The sequence below is a fragment of the Dinoponera quadriceps genome, unplaced genomic scaffold (genome assembly GCF_001313825.1).
Source record: "Dinoponera quadriceps isolate SergipeBrazil2010 unplaced genomic scaffold, ASM131382v1 scaffold136, whole genome shotgun sequence".
Lineage (NCBI taxonomy): Eukaryota > Metazoa > Arthropoda > Insecta > Hymenoptera > Formicidae > Dinoponera > Dinoponera quadriceps.
In genome coordinates this window covers 147,353-168,397 of record NW_014554268.1, presented here as the reverse complement: position 1 = coordinate 168,397, position 21,045 = coordinate 147,353, and the positions used below count along the sequence as shown (strand labels likewise).

Genomic DNA, 21,045 nt, shown 5'->3' with positions numbered 1-21,045 from the left:
CGGGCTTGATTTTCGAAATATTCGACTGGATGTATTAAAATGGTCCACCATGTATATACAGGGTGTCCCGTAAGTCGAGATTAATCATTCATCAGATGATGGGAGATCCAAAAACAAGGGAAATCTTGATGCGAATTTACGTCCAAAAATGCGTTGTTTTGGAGTTATCACCATTTTTATCTTGTAACTAGAAATTACTGTTTCGAATTTTTCATCCAAATTAAAAAAAGGACTGGTTAGTATATGAGATATATAACATAACTACAGGATCCGCCACCAAAATCCGGACAAAATAAACAATTTGTTTAAACAAAATTCTATTTGCCAAACTGTAAAAATTACAAAAAATCTTTTTGTACGTAACAAGTGGTATCCTATTAGAATAAAATTACTCTATACAACCCCCTTTTGCTTCGATGACTGCTTCGGTCCTCATCCTGAAACACTGACACGCTCTTTACAACGCGTCTTTGTCCATATTGTCGAATGCCGCCTCGAGAGCGGCCTGGAGAGATGTCACGTTGGGATGTCTCAACTTATTGGTCACTCGTTCAATGACTATCCACACGTAGTAGTACAACAGATCCAAATCTGGACTGTTCGGAGGCCAGAATTCCTCAGATCAAAACATGTCCACATTATCCGACAGTCTATTTTGAACTAAGTGACTTGTATGCATCGGTACGCCGTTCTGCTGGAAGACGTACGGTCTCCCGGCGGCCACAGTACCTATCCACGGAATTGCTACCCTCGTCAAAACGCGTAAATAAACTTGCTTTGTGACGGTTTCTTTCTTTTGAAAAAAATGTGGCGACGTGACGTGACCCTCACCGGAGACAACGTCTAGGAAGTGAACAGAAACCGGTAACTTCATCCTAGCTATTTATTATATTTAGCCACAGCATCATATATGGTCGATCTCGAATATTCGAATAACCGAATAATTTCGGTTTGCGGACGCCCAGCTTGAAGACTTTCAATTATTATCGCTCTTCGGTTATACTCTGCACTCGATCTTATCTGCTTGGACATTTTAAGGTTATGCTTACTACAAACATCTGACTTGCCTAAACGTCAACAACGACCTACCGTCGAAGTCAAATGAGGTGGGAAATTCAAATTTAAATTTATCTGTAAATTTTGGTGGCGGATCCTGTAAAATCAAATAAAAATTACGGTCTGCTTTTGCACTACCTAAAATGCACAACGTGAAAGTGCAATCCTTAGCATACCTTGGCAGAAATCAGGATATCACAGTTCGTTATTCCTGTTGTATTTAGTGATTTCAATCCCTCTCTGCCGCGCGCGCGCGCGTATGTGTGTATGTCTGTGCGTGATAATATGAAAATTATAAGAGGTGTTCAAAATGTCCTCCTTCTGCAGGAATGCAGACAGAGATGGTTTGGAATCACTAAATATCACAGGAGTGACGAACTGTGGGGTCTCTATCAAGGGATGTTAAGGACTGTACCTCCATGTGGTATATCCTGGGTAGTTCTAAAGCAGTCCATAACTTTTACATGGTTTTTCCGGAAAGTAATGTCAGTGATTTTTTTTACGCGACTGACCGTCAGAGCGCGCTCGAATCGGTTGGGAATGGTAGAAAGGGAAGTCAGCTAACGAATGTTAAGTCACTCATTTTTCTCCCGCCAGTCGCATAGTAAGGACATGCGTTTCTGTGGAAGTCGTTTTATGACCTCGTGCAAGTAAAAATGCAGCGCTCGTTAGAACAAAGGATGGCGATCAAATTTTGCGTTAAACTTGGCAAGACCGCGGCGGAAACTCTTCCAATGATCAAAACAGCTTTTAAAGAAGATGCCCTGTCGGATCGACAAGTATTCCGGTGGCACAAGGTTTTTTGGAAGGCCGGGAACAGGTCAACGACGAAGCCCGCGCCGGACGGCCATCGACGAGCACCACGGACGACAATGTGACGCGAGTGAAAGAACTTTTGAACACAGACCGACGATTGAATGTCCCTTGTCACAGTTATTAGGGTTCAACGCGTTCGGCCGGGCATGGCAAAGGACTGGAAGTTGCATCACGACAACGCGCCGGCCCACAGCTCCTTCCTCGTCACCAACTATCTGGCCAAAGCAGGAGTGCCAACGATTTCTCAGCCTCCGTACAGTCCGGACGTCGTTCCCCCCGACTTTTTTCTGTTTCCATGTCTGAAAGGACCCATGAAAGAAAAGCATTTCGAGACCATTAAGGGGATCCAAGCAGCTTGCACCGCGGCTTTAAAAGACATTCCGGAGGAGGCCTACCGTAGCGCATTCGATGCCTGAAAAACTCGCTGGAGCCTATGTGTCAATGCAGGAGGAGCCTATTTTGAAGAATTTTGATGTGTTGTAACGAAAAGTTCAATAAATTTTTTTTAATCGACTCAATGACATTACTTTCCGGACATACCATGTATTTGATTTTAATTATGTTATAAAATCTATATCCTAACTCATATCCTTTCTTTTAATTTGGAAAAATAATTCGAAACAGCTATTTCAAGTTAAAACATAAAAATTATGATAACTTGAAAACAACGCGTTTCCGGGCATATGTTCATATCAACTTTTTCCTTGCTTTTAGATTCGCCATCACCTTCTGAACGATTGACCTTGATTTACGGGACATCCTATATATATTACACATGTATATAATTTATTTGAAATAAAGTTTGTTCATATATATATTACACATGCAAATAATTTATTTTAAATAAAACTTGTTCAATCAATTTTCACGTAACGCTATGTTAGTAGAAATGGAAAGAAGCCAACTTACCCATTTTCTTCATTCTCGAACCAAAATCTGTCGGAATCCCGCAAACGGAGAAATTGCTCTTTTATAACAGTGGTGAAGAGTTCGCCGGGTCCATCCTTAGATTCGAGCATACCACCAATGTAAATATCGACATTGTTCAGATTATTGGAATAAATTTCAATAAGCGTTCGCAACAGCGATGGGTTCTTATTGAACAATTCCGGGTTGATTTCATTCCACGTTTTCCGTTGTGTTAATTTGAAATGCACTCTCGCAGTATTATAGTCCGGCAGACCATTATCTCGACCTCGCATGATATTCAGGGCACCAAGATCTCTACGCGAAAATTCCATAGGACCAAATAGATTGTTACGAATGTCAGTACCGAGAAGATTATCCTCTTTCTCTGCTAATTGCGACGCCATACCCATTATCAATTCTTCAATCGTGCTATTAGCTAAAATCTCCTGCGAATTATATATGCGTATTATTATGTATTATTCTCTAGAGAATTTAGAGTTAATTTCACTTCAGGTTCATAATTTTGAGAGAATCCAGTATTCTTTATAACTCTTCTGAACTTGTTAAAATTCAACATTAAATTTCTTCTAATTATACTTGAATTGTATAATATTACTATTGTAATATTATTGTTGTAGTTTTTGAGAATTAAAATAATTCTAAATTTAAACGAATAATACTGTTTCGCTATATGATAAATACACTTACGTTTGAGTCCCACCATGTAGAGCATAACCTAATAGCTAGTTGACCCGTATTGGTGTTTCTATATTCGCAATTTTCATTTCGCCGATAAATGCCTGGCGGTATGAGAGTATGGCCGAAACGAAAAGCAGCACTTTGGAATATATGACTGATACCTGGGTGCAAATCTGGTTTATAGCCAGTATAAGATGGAAGGTCCTCGTTAAGCAATGCCGGAAGATATTCGTAAAGAATTATGTTCTGTAAAATCGACCAATTCTTTATATAAAGAATTGTTAGAAGTATCAATGTACGCATGCGAAACGAAAATTATACACATATCTTACTGCAATTATTTAAGACAAACAATTTCTGATTCTATTCAAAAGCTAATTGATCTTACTAATTGCAGCATTACATTTTTATCCATAATGTTATGTAAAATTTATTTGTTTGTAATTTCAACCCTTCCTTCCCTCCTTCTCTCTCGCTCTTTCTCTCTCTCTCTCTCTCTCTCTCACACACACACACACACACACACACACACACACACACACACACACATACGCACGCGCACACACACATACGGGCACGGGTATTCTCTTTGTACTAGGTAGATGTAAATAATTTGGTACTTTTATTGACTACTGTCCATGCATTTAGAATAAAACCTGGAATATTATGCATTGTTTCAATTCACCTGTATCGTCCCAATGACTATTCGACGAGCTTTCTGAAAAATTTCTTCATCGGTCATGTTTGGATGCTCCTTTTGTACACGAGCAGCTACGACGTTGTGGTACCGATAAAATAAAATTCCAAAAGCCAACAACGGTGGATGTTGATTCGTTCTTGGATCGCCAAGCACTATGCGATGCAATTAATTGTTAAATTTTTCGCAAAAGTCAGAAAATTAATTACTGGAAAAGTTGTAGTAAAAAGTATAAAATATTAACACAATCACGCATGACTAATATTTGATACAATAATACATAATATAATAGAATAATATTCTATATTATGATGACCGAAATTATTAAATATTAAACAAAGTACTACAACAGCCCGTGCACTTCGAAATCAAATTTGCATATTCAAATATATTATTCACTCACGATATAGTCGTTCCGGGCTAAGCATTCGCATAACATGCGGGACTGCGTGATTGAAGAGAGGCGCGCGCATGGTGTTCCTCACGGGAAATTGTCTCGTTTGTTCCATAAGAAGACTACCGTTCTTGAAAGTACGCATCGTATTCGTCCATGCTTCACTGCTTGAATAGACGAAACTACCGTCGATCCAACTCGTCACTTTATTTATCTGCAATCTCACGTATACAAAGCTTTCTATTTCTCACGACTTCCTCTAAAAGCTGTGGCGTAATCGTACATTACAAGTTTAATCGTACATTAACTTTTCAAATAAAAATGCGATTCAATTATAAAAGTTGTGTGATCTCGGAAAGCGCTTAAATAAGTTTCCGCCGTTTTCTAAGAGATGTGTCACGAGTATTATATGCATAAAATTGCCTATAGCAACACATGTTATGTGAGAATATTATAAACAAGTTTTCATATTTAGCATATGACATTTGATGGACGTATAAGCAACATTTTTGTCACCGCATTGAAAATGTCAACTTTTGTGCTAAACAAACAGCATTTGCCGAAAGTTTGACTGCATTATTTTATTGTTAAGAAAAGTGCAGCTGAAAGTTATCGTTTGCTTGTGGAGGTGTATGGAGGCGTACGAAGAGAATGCTCTACCCGAAATAAGTTGTAAAAAATGGTTTTAACGCTTTAAAAATGATGATTTCAATATGAAAGATAAAGAACGCAAAGGTGCACCGAAAAAATTTGAAAATGAACAACTGGAAGCATTAGTTGATGAAGATTCATGTCAAATCAACTGTCAGAGACATTAAATATTAATCGATTAATTGTTAACAAGTGTTTAAAAGCAATGGGAATGATTCAAAACTCGGAAACTGGTTACCACATGGATTGAAAGAAAGATACCTTGAAAGGCGTTTAACCATGTGAGAATTGTAGCTTCAAAGACAGAACAGGAAGTCATTTTTCCATTGAATGGTTATTGGGGATGAAGAATGGATTCACTATGAAAAATTGAAACGACCAAAAACATGGAGGACCCGGCCAGCCATCATCATCAACGCCGAAACGGAATATTCATTGACGGAAGGTTGTGTTACATATTTCATGAGATCAAAAAGGCGTGGTGTATTATGAGCTGCTGCAACCGTGTCAAACCATCAATAGTGAACGTTACCGAGAATAATTAATGAATTTAAACCGAGCATTGAAAGACAAACGTTCAGAATATACCTAAAGATATGACAAAGTGATTTTGTTATACGACAATGCTCGACCACATGTCGCGAAAACAGTTAAAAATACTTTGGAAGCACTCAACTGGGATGTGTTATCACACCCGTTGTATTCCCCAGACCTAACTGATTCTGATTATCATTTATTTCAGTCCATGCAGCATGGTCTTGCTTAGCAGCACTTTACTTCGAATAAAGATATCAAAAATTGGCTTGAACATTAGATCGCTCCAAAAGACTCGGAGTTCTTCAATCGCGGAATCCACTTATTACAGAAAAGTGGAAAAGGGTTATAGCTAACGATAGGTACTACTTTGAATAAATTATTCTTTCTGTATCTCATGAAACACAGTTCTTTTCACAAAAAAACGGCGAACATTTATTCAAACACCAAAGCACCGCTGAGAATTACCTGCTCCCGTGGGCTGTTAGGACTGCGCCCGGTTTGACGATCATAATCCGCTCGCAGGAAAGGAATGTACTTATTACCTTGGCACTCCTTGTCGAAAACCGGATCGCATTTGTCCACATCGATCCGATGAAATTCTATTGGGCAACCATTTTCGCTGGCCATGATTATCTCCGACGTGACCAGCTGTCCTAAAAGGATATCATAAAATAAAGGTGACGCGAATAACACCAATTCTGTAAGAAGATTATATGACATTAGCGGTATAGATCCAAAAAAGAAGTAGGGTTTTATATATTATATACCTTTCTATTTAAAATTTTAGAAGTATATTTTTTTTAGAATTATAGAAATTTATCCAGACAATATAATATTTAAAATTGGGACAAAAGATAGATCTTATCGACGTCATAAAGACGACTTATATCGCAATTTTAAATATTGTGCTGTCTGAGCTAATACAGAGTGTCCTAGACCACCCGTCTCACCCGATTTTTTCGTAAACGCGACATTTTAAAGAAAAATGTTTCAGACAAAAGTTTTGTGACTTCGAGGGGCACATAAGATGGTGTCATTGGTTTGACCTTGGATAGTCGTTTGAAGATCACGTGAAGGTCACCTTTAATTTCTTAAATGGAAACTCCCATTTTTCAATGCATATTCTTGTATTTTAATATATTTTAATAATATATTTTTAAAAGTTTCTTTTAGTAACAATTTTTTTAGTATAATATTGTCTAAGTTCTTTTTCCATATTTTTTCTGTAATTAAGAAAATTTATATAAAAAATGTTGTAGTAGAGAACTCGCGAGTAAAATTATTCTTAATAAATGTTATTTTAATAATAATTCGTTTAATAAACTTTTCTGTGACTTTTCTGTTTATATTTTTTTGTAACAAACGATGACGAAGCGTGTGTACTTGACCTTTGGATACTTTTAAGTAATAAGCAATCAGATTTGTCAAGTTACTTTAATCAGAATTATAGATCGTTCATATTTCACCATATTTTCCGTTTAATATAAATCTATATTTCTTATATTAATTCAACCCATTTTTTTCAATATAACTATTAAACTTTTTGTTTATACTCCCCATCTCAAAGAAAAATCTGTAACCATAACTTAACTCATATCATTCCGATATTTGAGTTGACTGTAACGTTGTTAAGAGATATACATTTCGGTTTTTAAAAGGGCTGAGATACAAAATATTTCGCACCTCTCCCGTACATACTTATAATGTTTCCACATATATATCAACAAATTATATTCTTCAGTATTGACGATAATTGTTATATTCTTCAAATTACTTTTGTTAATAACTTTTTAATGAACAATGAATGCGAGCTAAAATCTTTTTAAGAGTACTTAGGGTCATAATTTTGACAATATGTGTAGAAAAGTCAATATATGAGCAATGTATATAAAAACATAAAAATGGCACAAATAATGTAGATATTTACCGAAGAAAATTGAAGAGCCACCAATATTCTTAGAAAAAATAAAACTCGTGTAATATTGCTGTGCCCACAATGCTATTGCATATTTCATTAAATAATTAAAGATTATTACCGAAAAAAGCAAATAACGCAGTCCGATTTTTCACAGATGGTAGACCATCATCACCTTGCATAAACAAATCACTGAGCTTCCGAGGAGATGGTCTATCTTGACCAGCCATTGCATATACACCATCGGAGTATGCTGCCGGAACTTTTCGTATTAGTCTGCTGTCTACTCATATAAAAAGATATAAAATATTAGTATTTATATATATAATCACCCTTTCTTTACTTTTATAATACTTTTAAATATATTGATTCGTAATTATCTTATCGAATATCCTATAATATATCTTGTGTTATTTTGTAATTTAACGACAACGATCAGATTTTCCCCCAGTTATGACCGCTCAATTATATAAAAATAATTAATTTTTGTTTAACTTGCGTAATTAGAAATCAGAATAATGCTTACAAATTTCCGCGATTACATATTGAATTTCAAAAATAAAACGAAACAGAATTAACTTTTCCTTTAGTTTGATTGAAAGAAATGCTATCGGTTAAAAACCGATAGAATAAACGGTTGCATCTTCTATGATCTTAACATCGTAATCGCACTACTACTCCACATAATAAGGTAAACATAAAATTAAGATAAAATTTCGAATAACTTTAACAATAAAATTAATAACTTTTTTAATAAGTAAAATTCTAGAATTGTTACATAATTCCCCAGAAATTCGAAAGAACAATATAGGTATTCTAATTACTATACATAACGTTAAATACTTGCCTACCGATCCCCAATCAGGGTGAGCCAAATTGTTGTAAAATCCATCGTACCTCTGTTTAATATTTGCATAACTATGACCTGCTCCTGAAACAAATATTTTTTTTGTAGAATAAATGTGTCGTCCTCGTTAAAATCCGAATAATGGTTAATCTCTATAATTCATAATGGTTAATCTCGATTAAATCGCATACTGATACACCAGACATCAAATGTGTCTTGGTTGTTTACTTATTATTAAGATTTTCTACAATTTTCTATCTTACGCATATATATTATGACGTGTCAGCTGTGGGCGCCTGTCACAAGTGGCGCCGATAATGTTAAGTTCGATAGTTTAGGGCTCGATAAGCCAAGAGTAGGTTACCGCAATTTAATTTCCGTTTGGGGGATTGTACAGGGCGGTGCACGGTCCGACTTAGTAGTGACCCCGCATCTCCGTTTTATGACCCCGAGCTCCCGGACTGTCGAAGCGAAAAGACGGAGGACAGCGCGAAAGAGATACGTGAAGAGTCACAAGCACTAGAGATGAGCGAAGGAACGTCAACCAGCCGAAAAAAGGCTCGATGAGCCCTTCCATAAATATTAGTGAAATAGCTGCCGATGGAAGACTCATACCGATCCTGCCTTTTATTACAACTGCTGAAAGAGCGGAGACCGATGATACCGCGGTCCCGGAGTTAGCAAAAGCATCAAGAGCCTCTGGAGAAAGTTACCGAAAGGATCCGCGAGGCAGGTGCAAGCGAGAAGTGGAGCAATAAGCAGGAACTAGAGCTAAGAGCGAGGAAGCTTCGAAAAGCTCCGAAAATGACCGAGGAAAATGGGTTCCGATATAATCGGCGATTCGCGCGTTCCGGACTTCACTTCGTTGGCGGCACGCCGTAACAACCACGAAACTAGCGAGCTATCGAGCGAGCGAAACAGCACTTGCGAGAGAAAGAGACAAAAATGTTACCGAGTTTGCGAGATAGCCGGCAGGAAGTACCATAAGAGCAGCGTCAAAATGTAAGGTCACCTATTCGCACCTACTTTCGTAGATATTAGAGTACGGCGCAGTGGAGAATGAAAATCCAGGAGGCTGCCAGGGTCGACCGTCAGATATCCTTTTTGGTGAGATTAGAGTATATAGCATCGGATATCTGGTCGACTTGCCGGAGCTGTACGCGGAGGAATCTTCATCGTAGCTAATGCGTTAGCGTTTAGAATCGCATTATCGTTGTCGTGAATCGGAGTAGGACTCGCGAGGAAGGGTTATCGTGGGATGGGCTGGCATGGCGGAGCAATCAGAACTTCCCTCATTTTGATAATTAGCGTTTGCATAATTATGTTTTTGCGGAGGGAAGTCTCCGAATTGCCGTCGGAGCCTTGTTCCTAGTCATCCTCACGTCCACATCGCGAAGACGTAGAGTCCACATACCGAACTCTGAATTGCTCGCCTCGCTATCGAATAAAATTGCTGCCGCCATGAAGTCGATTTGCGCTGTTAACTGTCAACCTATTTTACTTCCGATTGATTTAATAAAATCACTTATTACTGTTGCAATGTGATAATTCTTTTCCCACGATTGACTTTCGAACTTTCCTCTTCTCCGACTTAAATTAACTTAAGAGCTGATGGACCCGTTCCCTACCGAATCGCAGAAAATTTAGAGTGTAGCATAGGAAATTTTGTGGTCACAAAACGATCGCGCCCTATGCCCAGAAATCTCGTGAGAATTAATGATAGCGATTCGGAGCGGCGGTAATTGCACCGGAAAAACGTGTCACAACATATAATCTTGATAATATACAATGTATATGTAGAGTCAGAAAATATTACGGGAGTGACGAACCGTAAGGTCCATATACGTAAGCTGCTGGAAAAGTTTCTACAATCTGGTACTTTCAATGGCTTCAACGTTCTGCTACTATCATATCCGTAAATAGACGTTTCTAATCTATAATTCAATTGACATTTTGTACCCAACCAACTAGTTTTGTTTCCACAGTATTTTAAAAGAAGTTATTTTGTGAGAAAATAAAAATTCCACGTGAAAATTTTCGGACAATGATTTTTTACAATCACAAATGTAGTCTAACTTCGAAACAATGCATCGATCGACTTCATTTAGCTTTTGGGAATAAAGTACCATCCAATAGGACTGTTTATAATTGGTTTGCTGAATTCCAGCGTGGGCGCACGTTTCTTAGTGACGAATTTCGTGAAGTTCGTCCATCCACACCTGTTGTTACCACTAATATTGATGCTGTGCGTGAAATGATTAAACGAGACCGGCATACCACGAGATTCAGGCATCCTTGGATATTGACATGAAAGCAATACAGACGATTTAGCATGATCACTTGAACGTACGGAAACTTTGCAGTCGTTAGATCCCACACAATTTGACCCAAGCTCAAAAATAGGCTCGTGTTAAATGATGCAAAGAAATGCTCAAGAAATTAAAAATGTTTCATATAATAAATTAAAGATTCGAAAATATGAATGGCTAGTTAGGATTAAGGTGAAATTATCAAAAACTAAATACTTTATAAAATGTTTCACATGTTATATTGAAAAATATTGTTACGCCCGTGTCTTGATGCCCGCGCTTTTAGCGCCCTGAACATACAGCTGATTCTCTTGGCAACGAATCGTAAACAACAGATGATTAGCGTTGTCGGATAAACAACGGGTTAGAAAGATTCTCTTTGGGGCGGTTGAGTCGTCGTGACGTGCGCGACGGTCTTTAACGAAAGAGAGAGCTTGAGCCTGCAAGCTACGTGTGCTTCCTTGTAAATAGCAAATATAGTTTAAGTTGTTTTCCTTTTAACGTTGTCTCGTTTTATTTCCCCGCGCGAGCGTAACAATATTAAGATGAAAAATAAAATCCGCGAAAAGTAGTCACTTTCCAATAATTTTGTCTCACTTATCCAGATAGCAGACAGTCGTCATGATTATGTGATGTCCACGTTGAATTGCATACCATTTTTTTCTTAAAGTTAATCTAAAAATAACGTGCTTTTAAAGGTTTTAAACTACAGTAACATCAATTAAACATTATTTTAACTTACAAAATACAAAACATGATAAAAATTATTTAATATCGAAAATTACAAAGAAATTTACAGTAATTAAATACAGTATTTTAATTATATTCCAGTAATTATTTAGCCAGTGCTTAATTGTTTGAATATTACAAGAATAAATTACTAATATTACAAAATGTACAGCAAATTATATTGATAAATGAAATAAAATAAAATAATATTAAATTATTTGTAACAATAGAAATCTGCAAACCCTCCATAGTTTCAACTCTGCAGCGATTATCACTTTTCATAAATCACCATAGCTTGACTTCAATGATCGAACGAGAACTTCTGTTGTCAATAAAGTATAACGATAATATCTTTGGAAATTGTGCTTATAATATATCCTTGTGCTTATAATATTAGGTGTTATAAACTTAGTTANCTTAGTTCCTGCGGTTTTTTTGTTTAAAAAACTCATTTATTTTGACATCAAAAGCAAAAAATACATTAATCGAAGTATTTTCCCTCGCTAGCTATACATTTTTCCCATCTTTCTGGCAACGCGTAGATTCTGCGACGATAGAACGATTGGTCTTTTAATGCAATCCATTCGTCGATCCATTTTCGCACATCTTCGTAATTTCTGAAGTGTGTATCCACCAAGCCGTGCTGCATCGACCGGAACAAGTAACAGTCCGAAGGAGCTAAGTCTGGTGAATACGCTGGGTGCGGGAGAACTTCCCACTCGAGCTGCATCAGTGTTTTTTTGACGGCTTTGGCAACGTGTGGTCAAGCGTTGTCGTGCAAAAGCATGACTTTACGTCGATTGCTGGCTACTGCTGGTTTTTTTTTCAACAATGCTTCATTCAGACGGTTTAATTGTGATTGATATCGATCCCCCGTGATACTTTCGTTCGGTCTCAATAGCTCATAATAAACGACGCCGTGCATATCCCACCAAATGCAAAGCATTGAATTAGCATTTTATTTCCACGAGATACACAGAATGACCTTTTTCAGGTGTAATCCAGCTTTTGTATCTAGGCAGCCTCTCCGCGCTGCGAACACGATCTTTTTCGACTGACATTGTTGTAAACAATCTATTTTTCATCGCCATCATCCGCTTCAAAAATGGTTCGTTTTTGTGGGTTTGGAGCAACGAATCGCAAGTCGAAATTCTGTTCATTAAATTTTTTTTCTCTCAGTTTGTGCGGCACCCAAACATCAAGCATGTTTAGTACCCCAAGCTTCCATAAATGTCTCGAAACAGTTAACTGGTAAATGTTATGTCCGATCTCTGTAGTCGTCGGTCGAAGTCGATTAAAGACATGATTTGGTCGACATCTGGTGACTGGCCGATCTAAGCAAGGAGAATCTCTGAAATCAAAATCTCCGCCACGAAATTAACCACTTCCGATACACTTTCGCTCACGCATTCTCTACGTACGCGGCACATATTTTTCCTGAATTTATGACGCGTTTTAATCTTTTTTGAATTTGCGGCGCGTTTCAATCTTTTCGGAAATAAAAAAGCAAAATGCACCGAAAATGGACATTTTTCTTCCTATATTCAAAATATAATTAAAATTCGTGTCCGTCGATATCACAGAACTCGATGAATACTTTTTTAAAATGTCGGCACAAATTTCACCTTTCACAACATACGCGACACTCCATATGTCTGACACATGTGCGAGCTGAAAAATAACTGCGTCATTTGTCGAAGTTTAGCTACAGAATTATGCATAGGCTCAATATGTTAGGTCTAATAAAAAGTAATTCATTATTTTTCCAATAGAGGGCTTTACTAATCTGTATCTCGCGTTGTATAAGTCCGATCGGATTACGCCAGATGGCGTTAGAAAGATAAGATTTCGTACTAAAAAAACCTCTCAGACAGTTTTGTGATTGCTTAACTCAGTATTATTTGAGCGCGCGTCAAAGATGGACACCAGCAAAGAGAAAATACGCCATATTTTACAGTTTTTCTTCGATAAAGGCGAAAACGCAAGCCAGGCGGCTAAAAATGTGAATAGTGTTTATGGTCCTGATACTGTAAGAGCCAATCATGCGCAATTTTAGTTTCGTCGATTCAGTTCCGGTAATTTTGATGTCAAAGATGCACCACGCTTTAGGAGGCCAATTGTCAAAAATGTTGATAAAATAATGGAAATCGTCGAGTCCGACCGTCATGTAAGCACCGTTTCGATTACCAAGAAGCTAAACATTGCACAAAAAACCGTTTGGAACCATTTAAATGAGGCTGGATTCAAAAAGAAGCTCGATGTGTGGGTGCCACACGAGTTAACGCAAAAAAACCTCATGGATCGAATTTCCATCTGCGAATCGCTGCTGAATCGCAACAAAATCGATCCATTTCTGAAGCGGATGGTTACTGGTGATGAAAAGTGGGTCAATTACGACAACGTCAAGCGAAAACGATCGTGGTCGAATTGCGATGAGCCGGCGCAAACGGTGGCCAAGCCAGGGTTGACGGTCAGGAAGATTTTGCTGTGTATTTAGTGGGATTGGCAGGGAATTATCTACTATGAGCTGCTCCCCTACGGCCAAACTCTTAATTCGGACCTGTACTGTCAACAATTGGACCGTCTGAAGGAAGCAATCGCCCAGAAGCGGCCAGCTTTGGCCAATAGGAGAGGAATTATATTCCATCAGGATAAGGCCAGGCCACACTCATCGATAGTGACTCGCCAGAAGCTCCGGAAGCTTGGTTGGGAGGTTCTTTTGCATCCACCTTATAGTCCGGACCTGGCACCAAGTGATTACCACCTGTTCCTGTTTATGGCGAATTTTTTGCTGGTGAAAAATTCGCCTCAAGAGAAGCTTGTGAAAATCGACTTTCCCAGTTTTTTGCCAATAGGGACGAGGGTTTCTATGAAAGAGGCATAATGAAATTACCTTCGAAATGGCAACAAGTTATCGAACAAAACGGTGCATATTTGACCTAAATCGGATAATTGTAACTATGTTAAATAAAGCCTCCAATTTGATACAAAAATAATGGATTACTTTTTACTAGACCTTATATTTTAATGGAACGAGGTCCAACATAATATCCACAAATACAATAAAAAACAATCGCAACAAAAGCAACTATAGGATAATTCATTATTATATTTTAGTCTTCGACAATAAGTAAAAAATTCGTGAAAATAACATTGTTAGAGAAATATAATTACTTGACATGTACAGCGTCTCAGATAAAACACTCTCATTCTCAACAACCATTAAAAGCATTTGTTGCTATTGACTATTCGGTATCAAATTCTTTGTCAGAACATGAACTTTAAAAATATGTTACGAATAATTTTGTTGCTCATTCTAAGTACCGAAAACATTAACAACATTATCTGCATAATTATGCGTGCCAAAGTCCGAAACACCAAACGATAGAAATATCTTTAAGAAATTTGTTGCGATTATTTATTACCAAATTATTCATCAAAACATATATTTTAAGAATATAACAATTCTTGACTTGTTGCTGCTTTCTAAGTGCTGAATAAAATTATTTTGTCTGCGTAATCACACGCGCCTGAGTTGGATACTCTGTACGTTATAAAAGCCTGTAAATAAATATTTTATTGCTTGCAATTATTTATTACCAAATTATTCGACTTAACATTTATTTTAAGAATATAACAATGCCCGGTTTTGTTACTCCTGACTGAGTGTCGAAAAAAATTGTTTTGTCCAAGTGATCATAGAAACCTGATTCCGACACTCCAAACGTGATAAATATTGACAACTGAAATTTGTTACTTGCAATTATTTGCTACCAAATGATTCGTCAAGACGTGTATTTTAAAATTTAAAAATGCTTGAATTTTTGTTACTCTTTCATAAGTGCCGAAAACAATTACTTTGTTCGCATGGTTAGACGCGCTTGAGTCCGATATTCCAAACCAAGCATCGATAAGAAATACAACATCGCAAGCCTTAGTCTGTCATGCGCATGTTAGCGTTTTTCCCTTCGCACGCAAAGACGCTGTCTATCCATATGACGAGAGAAAAAAATGGCATTCTCTCTTTTTCTCTCTGACTCGGCTGACGCGATCGAGACTACTACGTTTTCTCAACGTAAATTTAACAATGATACCATGCGAAATGGACAATAGAGATGCGAAATTTTTAAGTTTTAACCAAATTCTAGCATTTTGTAAGGGGGAGGGTGGATAGTACTCTCAAAGTACAAACGTTAAATATTGAGTGTAGATGGCCAACCATTATTCATAAATTATTAATGAAAATTATTTAAATGTTCCACATAGACCACATAGACCGATATAGTACGACCAAACTTCGAAATGCGTGTGTTAGATGTCGCACTTATTTGCAAGGTGAATCAAAATATTTGCATATCTATTCACTCTTTAAGACAAATTACCGACTACACGTCCGCGCAAATAAAGTATATTTCCTCAGCACTTAAAAACAAACAACAAAATTAAGTACTGTAAATATCTTTACAACACATTTTTTGACGAATAATTTGCTAACAAATAATTATGAGCAATATATTTCTTAGAGGCTTTTATAATATTAGGAGTTTCAAACTCAGACACCTATAACTGCATGAATAAAACAATTTTCTTGAGCGCTCAGGATGAAATAAAAAATCGGACTTTATCGTTAAAGTGCATATTCTGACGAATAATTTGATAACTAACATGTGAGCAACAAATACTTAAGGGTTTTCTTTAAAGTATATGTGCCAACGAATACTTTGATGTCAAATACATGTAAATAACAAAATACTTAAAGGTTTTGCTAACGTTAAAAGTATCTGATAGACATGCCTAACCACGATATCGACTGCGGAGCAACAAAATCAAGAATTGATATATTCTTAAAGTACATGTTCTAATGAATAATTTGGTAATAAATATATGTGAGCAACAAAATACATAAAGTCTTTTCTACGTTTGGATTACGACTCAAGCGCATTTTATCGTGACGCTGACAATGCGGGAAAAATAATGCTTTTCGGCACTGAGGAAGGAATAACGAAATCATGGATTGTTACATTCTTAAAGTATATGTTTGAACAAATAATTTGATAGCAAATAATTTGGAGCAACACATTTTTTAAAATCTTTTCTAACGTTAAGAATATCTAACTCAGATACATACGAAGTGTGTTCATAAAATAACGGAAATTTTTAAATTTTGCAGGTTTGGAGAGTCCGATCGTCAAAATTTTTTTTTATTATGTTGGTATACATACCCCTGAAGTAAGATAAAATTTTCAGCTGTATTCATTGTTTACTTTGTCTGTGGCAGCCACTAAGATTAGACGTGTTTTTATGAGCTCGGCGATTTTCGCTTGTTAAAAAAAATGGATTAAAGAATTTGTATAAAATTTTGGGTAAAAAATGTGTAACAAAGTGTGTGAAATGTTAACAAAGGCCTATGGTGAGTCTGCTATGAGTAAAACAAGAGTTTACGAATAGTATAAGCGTTTCCAAGATGGCCGTGAAGACGTTGAAGATGACGAACGCCCCGGACGCCCCAGCACATCAACAACCGATGAAAACGTGGAAAAAGTGAAAGAAATGGTTATGAACGATCGCCGAATCACAATCAGAGAAGTCGCTGATGATGTTGGCATATCGATTGGCTCATGCCATGAAATTTTTTCGAATGTTTTGGGTATGAAACGCGTGGCAGCAAAATTTCACAACAACACTTCATTGCTTGTTCGTGAATTTTTGGCTAAAAACAATACTGTAACGATGCCCCAGCCTCCATATTCGCCAGACATGGCTCCGTGTGACTTTTTCCTATTTTCAAAAATAAAGAGAACCTTAAAGGGCCGTCGTTTTACAAGCATAGATGACATTAAAAGCGCATCGCTGAAAGAGCTAAAGGCTATCCCAAAGATCGAGTTTGAGAAGTGTTTCGAGGGTTGGAAGAAGCGCTGGCACAAATGCATAATATCTAATTTNGAGTCCGATCGTCAAAATTTTTTTTTATTATGTTGGTATACATACCCCTGAAGTAAGATAAAATTTTCAGCTGTATTCATTGTTTACTTTGTCTGTGGCAGCCACTAAGATTAGACGTGTTTTTATGAGCTCGGCGATTTTCGCTTGTTAAAAAAAATGGATTAAAGAATTTGTATAAAATTTTGGGTAAAAAATGTGTAACAAAGTGTGTGAAATGTTAACAAAGGCCTATGGTGAGTCTGCTATGAGTAAAACAAGAGTTTACGAATAGTATAAGCGTTTCCAAGATGGCCGTGAAGACGTTGAAGATGACGAACGCCCCGGACGCCCCAGCACATCAACAACCGATGAAAACGTGGAAAAAGTGAAAGAAATGGTTATGAACGATCGCCGAATCACAATCAGAGAAGTCGCTGATGATGTTGGCATATCGATTGGCTCATGCCATGAAATTTTTTCGAATGTTTTGGGTATGAAACGCGTGGCAGCAAAATTTCACAACAACACTTCATTGCTTGTTCGTGAATTTTTGGCTAAAAACAATACTGTAACGATGCCCCAGCCTCCATATTCGCCAGACATGGCTCCGTGTGACTTTTTCCTATTTTCAAAAATAAAGAGAACCTTAAAGGGCCGTCGTTTTACAAGCATAGATGACATTAAAAGCGCATCGCTGAAAGAGCTAAAGGCTATCCCAAAGATCGAGTTTGAGAAGTGTTTCGAGGGTTGGAAGAAGCGCTGGCACAAATGCATAATATCTAATTTGGGACTATTTTGAAGGCGACAACATTAATGTAGACGAATAAATAAATATTTTTTTCAAAAAACTTCCCGTTATTTTCTGAACACATCTCGTATAACCGCGTGGACAAAATAATTATTTTCGGTACTTAGCAAAGGCCACAAAATCGGACATTACATTCTTAACACTATGCCGTTCGGGGACGTTGTTGTCCTGCGAAAACTACCGCGCAAACTCCGCCGCCAACCCCTTGAGGAAGCGTTTCACCTCTTCTTTGATTTCATCGTCGCTCCGTGCAACACTGAGAAAACTCAGGCGAACTATCCAGAACCGCCGGCAAGGACGACTGACAGCCGGTGTAACGCTGCTTCACGACAACGCACGACCTCACGTCTCCCGTCAAACCCGTTAAACCCAGGAACTTTTGACACACTTAGGGTAAACTGTCATGCCCCACCCACCTTACAGTCCGGACCTCGCGCCTAGTGATTATCACTTGTTCCCCAAGTTAAAGGAACACTTGGGTGGCCAATGCTTCCGGAGCGACGATGAAGTCAAAGAAGAGGTGAAACGTTTCCTCAACGGGTTGGCGGCGGAGTTCTACGACATTGGGATACAGAAATTGGAGCACCGTCTACAAAAATGCGTAGAAAAAGATGGCAATTATGTAGAAAAATAGAGCAAAGTTTCATCTTTCCAACGATGTAAATTTCTATCAGAATAAACAATGTTGTCTATTTGTAAAATTGATGGGAACCTTATTTCTGAATTAACCTTCGTACAAAGAATTTTGAAATTTCATTAACGCGCGTCATTTAAATGAGCAATTTCAGGTACTTTTTGAACAGAAGGTACGTTTCGTCCTGCGTGCCTCGCGAACAACGAATTCTTTTTTTTATTGGGAAACAGACGCATTTGGGCAAGCGCTACCGTGACACAGCTAAAGAGGACAATTTAACATTGGGCCATCAATAAGAACTCAGATCAAAGGTTAATTATAAGATTACGATAGCGCGCCATCAAATGCATCATGTGTTTCCCAACACGTTTATTACACGAATACCATAAAAATAAAAGCGATCCCCTTTTTTACCTTCACGTGAGGTACATAATCAAAGTGATCAATCGGATTCAAGTCCTTCAATAGGATTTAGATCTTAAGATTATTTATGCAATCCCGACAATGTCAAGAGTTTTCCAAACCAACCGTTTCACAAATTGCATTAGGAAACTTCCCAATCTCCTACATCTTTCCGCCACGAAAATTGTCTTTATTGGCGATCGTCATCTGCCATTTCCAAAATTTTCCCTATAAAAACCCTATTCTCTTGCCGCCAAACTACACTACTTTTTCTTCTTCTCCTGAGCAACTCGCTGTGCTAGTCGGGATCTCTTAAGTGAACTATTTTTCTCGGTATTTCGGTAAATAGATTTGACCAAGTATAAAAATCTCTCTCGGCTTAACACTTCGCAATAGTGTTCCGACTCAACTCGTGAGTGCATCTGCTAGCCGGCTAAGCCATCCACAAACCGAGTCACAAGACGACAGCCAGAGTTAGCCATCAGGGATTCAAGAAAGTCAATATATCTCGATTAACGAGTATGCGTTAATCTCAGCATAATTTACGCTCGTTCTACTCTTTCCTTTTATTAACTCCTCTACGTACCGTAGTGAATACTTTACGTGGAGAAGAGAGGCGTCAGGCACTTGCGTTGGCCGCTAGAGATTTCCGCGAGACTAGCGACGACACGTTAGCAACACAACTTAGATGCATTTCAGAATTATTATCATCAACAGAGAATACACCGTCAACGACACACCATTCCCCTCTGGTCCCTTCTTATTCACCTGACCCTCTCCCTTCTTTCCCTTACCTACCAAGTCCCTCAACCTCGACAATAGACTCTCGATTAAAAATTTTTTAGTTTGTCATATTTTGATTAAATATATTCTTTATGTTATATATTTATATTAGGTGGTAGCATTGAAATTCGCTATTCGGCTGCAGGTTTCTCTAGGTGTTTTATACTTTAGGACCGTCAGACGTCGCTTATATCATTGAAGGGTGACCATATGTTATAACTTCCAGCCAAAAGACGTCATATTTAGTTGAGACACGTGTCTCGAACGAGCCAATTACAAGTGGACCGTGACAAGTTGTTTTTCTGATGTGTACTACTTCTACANAAATCCGGGTGTTTCTAGCGGATTGCTTCGCGCAAATTGCGCATAAATTGCAGGTAATATTCTTTATTGACCGTTCTACTTTGTGGCAAGAACTCATGATGCACCACGCCCCTGCAATCGAAGAAAACTGTAAGCAAAACCTTCACATTCGACCGAACTTGGGGCGCTTTTTTCGGTCTTGGCTTGTGCGGAAGCTTCCATTGGGATGGTTGAGCTTTGATTTCCACGTCATAACCATAAACCCATGATTCGTCACCAGTTATGACCGTCTGGAGCAAATTTGGGTCGTCGCGGACAGAGCCAACAGCTCCCCAGCAATGTTAATGCGATGCTGTTTTTGGTCGAAATTGAGCAATTTTTGTACGAATTTCGCGACGACCCGTCTCATGCCCAAATCATTAGTAAAAATCGAATGGCACGAGCCAATCGATATGTTTAGGTCCTCAGCAACTTCTCTAACGGTGATTCGACGATTGGCCAATACTATTTTCTTCACTTCATCAATGTTTTCGTCTGTTGTTGACGTGCTCGGGCGTCCGGCACGCTCTTCGTCGTTCACATCTTCTCGGTCCTCTGAGAACATTTTGTGCCACCGATAAACGTTGCTTCGGTC

The 21,045-nt window shown here is 37.9% G+C and overlaps 1 protein-coding gene across 1 annotated transcript in view; it reads right to left on the bottom strand.

Annotated features, from left to right (window-relative positions):
* Nucleotides 1-457: 457 nt before the first annotated feature.
* Nucleotides 458-21,045, bottom strand: part of LOC106751955 (dual oxidase-like) — a 27,976-nt gene continuing 7,388 nt past the window's right edge. Inside the window, exons 3-10 of the mRNA XM_014633270.1 lie at nucleotides 8,522-8,605; nucleotides 7,796-7,957; nucleotides 6,225-6,412; nucleotides 4,581-4,785; nucleotides 4,166-4,332; nucleotides 3,490-3,726; nucleotides 2,782-3,227; nucleotides 458-596 (exon numbers count right to left, since the gene is read on the bottom strand). Of these exons, the coding sequence (XP_014488756.1) occupies nucleotides 458-596; nucleotides 2,782-3,227; nucleotides 3,490-3,726; nucleotides 4,166-4,332; nucleotides 4,581-4,785; nucleotides 6,225-6,412; nucleotides 7,796-7,957; nucleotides 8,522-8,605 (1,628 nt within the window). The remainder of the gene's footprint in view (nucleotides 597-2,781; nucleotides 3,228-3,489; nucleotides 3,727-4,165; nucleotides 4,333-4,580; nucleotides 4,786-6,224; nucleotides 6,413-7,795; nucleotides 7,958-8,521; nucleotides 8,606-21,045) is intronic.